General features: G+C 39.1%; 1 protein-coding gene across 1 annotated transcript; it reads right to left on the bottom strand.

The window, feature by feature from the left end:
- Positions 1 to 5,935: 5,935 nt before the first annotated feature.
- On the bottom strand, positions 5,936 to 7,111 carry LOC140224146 (uncharacterized). Its single transcript, XM_072297567.1, has one exon. The coding sequence runs from the start codon at positions 7,109 to 7,111 to the stop codon at positions 5,936 to 5,938; it is 1,176 nt and encodes a 391-aa protein (XP_072153668.1).
- Positions 7,112 to 7,919: the final 808 nt, after the last annotated feature.

A 7,919-nucleotide genomic window follows, 5' to 3' on the forward strand; every position in this document is an offset into this window, starting at 1 on the left:
GATCACTTGTCTTAACATTATGTACAAGATATACACCGCTTTAATGGCTGGCAAAACTTACAAGTATTTAGAAAGTGCTGAACTCCTCCCAATAGAGCAGAAAGGGTGCCGAAAAGGAGCAAATGGATGCTTAGATCAACTCCTTATATCCAAGACTGCCATTGAAGACTGCAAAAGGAGGAAGAAAAATCTATCCGTAGCATGGCTAGACTACCAAAAAGCCTTCGACAGCATGCCACATAGCTGGATCATACGAGCACTGGAAATAATGGGAGTCCACCCAAATCTAGTCAACGCGTGTAAGAACATGATGAAACACTGGGCAACTGTCATCCAACTGAACGGAAACGCGGGCCAAATCGTAACTTCGGAAATCAAAATCAGGCGTGGAATCTATCAAGGAGACGCATTCTCGCCCCTTCTGTTTTGCATAGGACTAATACCCCTATCGAAGAAGCTGAACGAACAACAGAACGGATACGACCTTGAGGATGGTTACAAACAACTGACACACCTTCTTTACATGGACGACTTGAAACTCTTCAGTAGCAATGAAACAAAGCTTCAACAACAGCTTAAAACAGTAAAAGAATTTAGTGACGATATCGGAATGAAATTCGGCCTGGATAAGTGCGCCAAAGTGACTTTCAAGAAAGGAAAGTTTTTTAAAGGTGAAAATGTAACCATCGACAATGAAACCAGCATCAGACAACTAGACCCTGGTGAAACTTACAAGTACCTGGGCATGGAAGAGAATTCAGGAGTGCAAAATACAACAGTCAAAGAGAAGGTCAAGAAAGAATACATCCGAAGAGTTAGGGCAGTATTAAAGACAGAGCTGTCAGCAAAAAATAAGATTTCGGCCATCGGAGCACTTGCAGTTCCCGTGCTTCAGTACGGATTTGCAATCCTAGACTGGAAGATGACAGAAATCCGAGCTCTGGACGTCAAAACAAGAAAATACCTGACAATGTACAAAATGCACCACCCATCCGCGGATGTTCACCGACTCTACGTCAGCAGAAAACTGGGAGGAAGAGGGTTGAGACAGATAGAAGCAGCGTACAAGTCCACCATTATCAGTACGAAATACTACCTGAGAAAGAAGAGAAATGAAGATCTGTTTCTTAAATCGGTACACGAGGCGGACACCCAGCTGAACACGCTACACTCGATTACCAAAAAAGCTGACAAGTTTGAAACTGAGTTAGAACAAAACTTTGAACAAACACCAGTTAAAAGCAGGAACCAAACAATCAAGAAGAAAATAGCCGAAACCTTAAGATCAAAATGGACCGAAAAGAACATGCACGGTCAGTACCCTCGCTTACTGGAAGAAGACAGAGTCGAAAGCACTCTTTCAACCATGTGGCTGAGCAAAGGAGCATTAAAAGGAGAAACCGAAAGCCTAATTGCAGCAGCCCAAGACCAGGCTCTTAACACTAGGTACCGAGATCGGAAAATACACGGCAGAGCCCGAGACAGTAAGTGCAGAATTTGCCATCAGCACGAGGAAACTATAGATCACATAATATCGGCGTGCCCGATCCTTGCCAAAAAGGACTACATAGAACGGCATGACAGAGTGTGCACCCATCTCCATCATAACCTGTGCAAAGAGTACAATATAGCAGTCGAAACAAACTGGTACGAGCACAAGCCAAAAGCTATCACAGCAACGGATGATGGACAAACAACTATCATATGGAATGTTCCTGTCAGAACTGATAGGACGGTTCCGAACAACAGGCCTGACATCATACTGCGAAAAAGGGGGCAAACTTGCTTGCTTATCGACGTGTCAATCCCAGCGGATAGGAACATATCATTGAAGGAAGCCGAAAAAAGACTCAAGTATAAAGACTTAGAAATCGAGATAAGTAGAATGTGGAAAACGGACACGAAAGTCATACCCTTCGTAATCGGCGCGACGGGAGCAGTCTCGAAAGAATGGAAGAAATTTAAGGAAGAAATCCCTGGGAAGCACTCTCTTGTCACAGCTCAGAAAGCAGCAATCCTCGGAACTGCTAGGATACTGAGGAAAGTCTTAAGTTGAAAACCTTAACCAAAGAATCCATACTCATTTGTTCCCCCACAACCTAAACCCCTACCCCACCATCATCGACGAGAAGCAACCTCTGGGTGGGCGTCTTAGGACACAGTTCTCACCCCGGTTACTGCAAACCTTATCGTCGGCTGTAAATTGGCCATTCATAGCCAAGTTAACACCGGCCTCAACCCACTATACTCTCTCTACCAATGAGCATTGTTTGCTCACGTGAAGAGAGCCCAACTACCCAGCAAAGCTGGAGATAACTTCGCATATAAATAATAATAATAGAATAATATTGTTTAATATAGTAGTATAATAAATAGAACAATAATACAGAATGTCATGATAGAATGGCAAACAAATAGAATGTTAAGATAATTAACTGAGTACGAAACTCAAAATTCTTGAATTTTTTGCCCTTGTTTTTCACAGCAAAATAGTGTGGACCTAGCACTTTGGACCACCTTGTTACATTTAATTAGGGAAAAGTTATTGAGTGTTTTTCTCAGTCTAATTGATTCGTGTGTAACAACTTACTGCTCAGTTGCCAAGCTTAAGCCAGCATTAAAGTCCTGTGCCGCAACCTCTTGGTTATTGATCTGAGGATAAACAGGATTCTTTAACGCGCCGTTTGAAAGATTTGTAAGAATTAAGGACTGTGCGGCACTTCGGGAAAAATAAAGCTATCAAAAAAATGTTCTCTAGATGAGAGTTATGAATGGGGCCAAGGTTTCGAAGGACGAAGTACAAACCTCCCATTTTACGGGACCCTGTTTTTGAACCTAGGGGATTTACGACCTCAAACTCATCGAAAAAGTCTTGAATCTGCAGTACAGGTTGACCATTGAATTTGGTGTGATTCTGCTTGTCGCGCACTGGCAACATTTAGGTAAAGGATGCAATCTAATGGCTTAGATAGCAGTACTTTGTGCCTGCACCGAACCTGATTATTGAATTTTGTCCTTCGAATTTAAAAAAGCTGACTCAGTGATCAGATTTCTCAATATAAAGTCAAATAATTATTAGAATTATGAGTAACTAAATTAAAGCATCAAACACTGATTCATTACCTTGAAGTAGCCATCTTTGGCTGGGGTTTTTTTGCCCTGAAAGCACTCATAGATAGTAGTAGATGCAGGTGCAGGCCGCTTTTTCCCTCTTGGGGATTATGGTGTCTCCGATTCAGTCAAAGTAGAAGGTGTTGGAGCGGGATTTTCAGAGGGAGCATCTAGGTATCTTCTACACTGTCATCATTAATTTCACTAATTTCAGGATCCTCAAATCGACACCGAAGATTGGGCGTGCTGGCTCTTCAGATGGCTGATAAGAGCCGTAGTGCTTCCTCAGTACATTAGTTTACACTTACAGATGGAACATACAACGTGTTTCTTTTTAGAGTTCCCTTTCTCCTCCTTCAACTTGAAGTACTTCCAAACAAGCGATTTCTTTTTAGACATTATTTTAAATAACACATAATTATAAATAACAAAAGTAATACGTTTCACATCCACACTCGAGGTTTGTAAGTTAGCGCATGTTAGCAATTTAGGTTTAGGTCAGGTTATTATCCGTTGCCGCGTGTTAGTTTGTTTTTCTCTTTTTTCATGGAGTTTTCAGCGGCCATTTTCAAGAATTCAATATTTCGATTAATGAATAGATTATCAACCACAGAATAGTAGATTTGAAACGATTACTTCATTCGCGATTAATCGATTAGTTCATTAATCGCCTAACCCTACAGAAAACCTGAGTAACATAAATAAATAAACCAAAAAAATAAAATAATGATTTCCGATAAAAAGTAGCAAGGCATCTCGGTGAATGAATCTCTGACGTTGACAACTTCGTTTGGCAGATTCTGAAGGTTTAAACGCCTCTTTATTGCTAACTAATGTTTTATAGAGATTACATGTCATTGTTGAATTTGTATCAGTCACCGTATTTCAAGTACTGCCATGAATCATGGTAGAGTAAGACTTCCAGTTGATTTTACATAATTTCTTATCGGCCTCAAAATCTTAGGAGTTAGGAATCACAATTTTTTAGGGTTTTGATCAACGGAGGATACTGCCCTTCGTGTTTGAAGATGGTGATTTTTGAGACACCTTTCCCAGTTTTGGTCTCTGTGCTTTCTCCTATTGAAAATGGGTCAGGAGGGATGAATGTTCCTAAGCTCTCAAAATACCTTAATCTTTGGTATTCCTTTTCAAGGTCAGAGAATGGAGTATGAAGAGGTTCCAATAAATGTACGATGCGAGCTTCTGAGCCTTTGAAAACTGTCGAAAAATTAACTTTTAGATAATCCACAAACGAGGCAAAGAGGTTCATAACCAGCTGTGCAACTAACTGGACTTGGTTCCGTGGAATCGTATTTTGACTCTAGAGAGTTTGAAGCAGGGTTAAAGCTGCGAACTTTAGTTTGTCACGAAATTCTTCAGAAGTCAAAAGTTCAGTTAAGGATGGGTCATGCAGATTAACACCGACTGTTTCCTCTACAGTGCTTATGAGGGTCGTCATGCTGTTGAGGATATCCTCGTCCTGATGTAATGCAACGAGTTGAGGCATATTAAAAGTTAAGAAATCACCTGAAAATTCTGAATCTGAGTGGTACTTTTTAAAGTGATCTTTCAATCCCCTGAAAGATCCATAGATACGGCCACAATTTTTCTCATTACAGATAATTTTACATCCTATACAGGTTTGAATCTATGGCTGTACTTGTAATGACTTAGTAAGACTTTGAAAGAGCTGAATTGTCATTGACATCCATTTACAATTCAAATAGGCATATTTGAATGTTGAGATACCTAACTGAGTATACCAAATTCAAAATTCTTGAATTTTTTGTCCTTGTTTTTCCAAAAAATTTGGACCTAGCACTATTTGACCACCTTGACACATCCAGTTAGGGAAAAGTATTTGAGTGTTTTTCCTCAGTACTAATTGATTCATGTGTAACATCTTACTGCTCCTCCTCCCAAGGATGTCACGGGGTGATATACGCTTCCATTGTTTGGAATCTTATAGAAAAAATGCTGTAAAAAATTATACGCGTAGTTAGCTTCTGCTGGAAATTTCAAATTTAAAACAAAACAAATTTGAACGCATAAATCATCAGCTTGAAGCGGAGTATGAGTGAGGTATTTGATACGATTAAAGTCAACGAAGGAGGAAGTTATTTGCTTCTTATCAGAACCGCAAATTGCAACCGTAGGCTGCATGGAAATTTAAAAAATAAAAAAAAATAAAATTTTAACGCATAAATCAACAGCTTGAAGCAGAGTATGAGTGAGGTATTTGATGCCATTAAAGTCAACGACGAAGGAAGTTTTTTGCTTCTTATCAGAACCGCAAACTGCAACCGTAGGCTGTATGGAAATTCCAAAGGTTTCGTGCTTAGTCCCTCTCAGTGTCAAAGCTTCGTCCATGCATGCGCGCAGCATCGGCGAAGAGCAGGAACCCTGACTGCATCTCGATTCCGGATGGGTGCCAAAGCTTCAAACTCCTTGCAATCGGCAGCAAGCGAGAAAGTAAGGAGAGGGCATTTAGAGTTCGAACCGATGGATCTACAGAAACAAGAAAAAAAGGATAGTTTAGGTAAAAGAAAAATTCGAAAGATAGTATTACAATCACCATATATGAAGGCATCCTGCTTTTCAAAACTGCTTTTTTTTTTTTTTTCAAACAATTATTTTATTTGTTAAATGACAGAGTAGAATGATACGTGACAGGGTATCACCTGAAGGCCTAAGTTTACATATTATTAGTTTTTAAAGATCCTATTTACAATTTTTGATTATTCCCCCCTGTCCCACGGAAGCTTATTGTCTAGTTACTTAAGTTCTAATTGGTTTCTCGAAGATCCTCTGTCTTCTTTTCGCTTTAGTTGTTTTTGTTTGTCCCGGAATTGCCTTGGGGTGGCCTGTCTTCGGGTGAGGAGGAGGGTTGGCAACTATCGTCATCCTTTTCTTGATTAAGTGCATGTTGTTTTCCCTGTAGTGTGTTCTTGACGTATGCATGTATTAGTGTCCATTTTTTGCGAGAATCTAGCATGGTTGGTATTAGATTATCTGGAGTTAGAGTTGGTATGTTTAGTGTTTTTTCCAGTTCTTCTTTCTTTTGTCTTACGTTGTTACAAGTGAAAAATGTGTGTTCAGGCGTGTCTTTTATTTCAATTCCGTCTTTTATACAATATGGACAATATGGGTCTTTTCGTTTCTTGAATCTATGTAAGTAAGAGGCATATGCGCCGTGACTAGAGAGAAATTGCGTAAGATAAAAATCTGGTTGGCCGTGTCTTCTGTTTAGCCATTTGTGTAGTTCTGGTATGACTCTTTTTGTCCACTTGTTTGGTGAATTTGACCATTCTATCTCCCATCTTGTCATCTTGTCCTTGTGTATTTCTATTGGGTCTTCTTTCATATATTTGCTCATTCTTTCTTGAATAAGAATGGTTTCCGATGGTATCCCTGAAATTATATTTAGTGCGAAGTCTGAAGTTGTTCGGTAGGCGCTGCATAAGGCTAGTTTGAGTGGTCTTAGCGTTTTTCTTATTTCTTCTTTGTTTTTCTTCAGGTTACAATCTGGAGCCCAGATTATTACTCCATAAAAAATTATGGACATTACAGCTTGAATCATAATTTTCCGTCTTATAAATGTTGGTCCATGGAGATTTGGTAATAGTGGTCTGAAGTGGGTTGCTACTTTTCTTGCTTTCTCACAAGCTGCTTTGATGTGCTTGGCCATCCTGACACCCCTTGTGATTTGGAAACCAAGGGAGGTCAGTGATGTCCCTGCGGTGATTTGCGCTTCTCCAACTGTTACTTCGATGTTTTCTGCTTTTCTTGGCCCATGTAGTAGTATTGCTTCTGTCTTGTTATCTTCGGTGAGTAGTTTTTTCTTTCGCAATTTCTCTTTGATTTGCTTGGTGATTTGTTTTGTTTTCGTTTTTATTTCTTCTTCGTTTACACCTGTGATTATTAGTAGCGTATCGTCTGCATATGCCTGTTTTAATGAGTCTGGTGTTGTATTTAGATTCAAAATTTCGTCAAAGATCATTATCCATATCGTTGGTGATAGACAGCCACCTTGCGCTGCACCTGAATTTAATTTTATCATAAAGTCTGGAAAGACTAAGAATCTGTTTGTTAAATAGGATTTCATGATTTCTATGAGATATTGCGGGATGTTTCTTTTATACATGGTCTCAATTATGTCTGTCCAGCTTACTGTATTGAATGCGTTTTTGATGTCTAGATTGAGTAAAAGTAATAAGCGTTTTTGAGTGTTACTGTTTTTTGTGTGATGTTCATAAATTTTTTTAATCCTGAGAATTGCATCGCATGTATTTTTGCCGTTTCTGAATCCAAATTGTGCGGTATTTGGGGTGAATGATTGTGTGAGTCTTTTGTTAAGAATGAATTCGTATATTTTAGACATCGAATTTAGCATGCATATTGGTCGGTATGCTTTAGGGGAGTTTATTTTTTTGGTTTGTTTCGGTAGTAATGCTAGTCGGGCTGTTTTCCAAGTGTCTGGAAAATCGCATTTTTTCAGTAAGGAGTTTAACATGTCTTTGTACGGTTTGAAATTACTATTTATGTATATTTTGCTTAATATCGGAATTATGTTGTCTGGACCTGGGGCTTTATAGCTCTTTTGTCTTTTGATTGGCATGTGTAATTCTTCATCTGTTATGAGAGGTATTTCTGTTTCTGGTATTGTTGACCGTTTCCATTGTACATAACCATGGTCTGGAAATAATTTGTCAACTGTATCTAATAGTTCCTTTTTGGTTAGGGTGTTGGTGTCATGAGTTGGTGGTCTTTTTAGTTTGTTTCTGAAGATCTTATATGCTTTCCCCCAT

This window comes from Bemisia tabaci, chromosome 3 (assembly GCF_918797505.1).
Source record: "Bemisia tabaci chromosome 3, PGI_BMITA_v3".
In the NCBI taxonomy this organism is placed as follows: domain Eukaryota; kingdom Metazoa; phylum Arthropoda; class Insecta; order Hemiptera; family Aleyrodidae; genus Bemisia; species Bemisia tabaci.

What these genes read in the sequence shown, in the direction of transcription:
- LOC140224146 (XM_072297567.1), bottom strand. Translation starts at nt 7,111, where the DNA reads ATGATCTTTGACGAAATTTTGAATCTAAATACAACACCAGACTCATTA.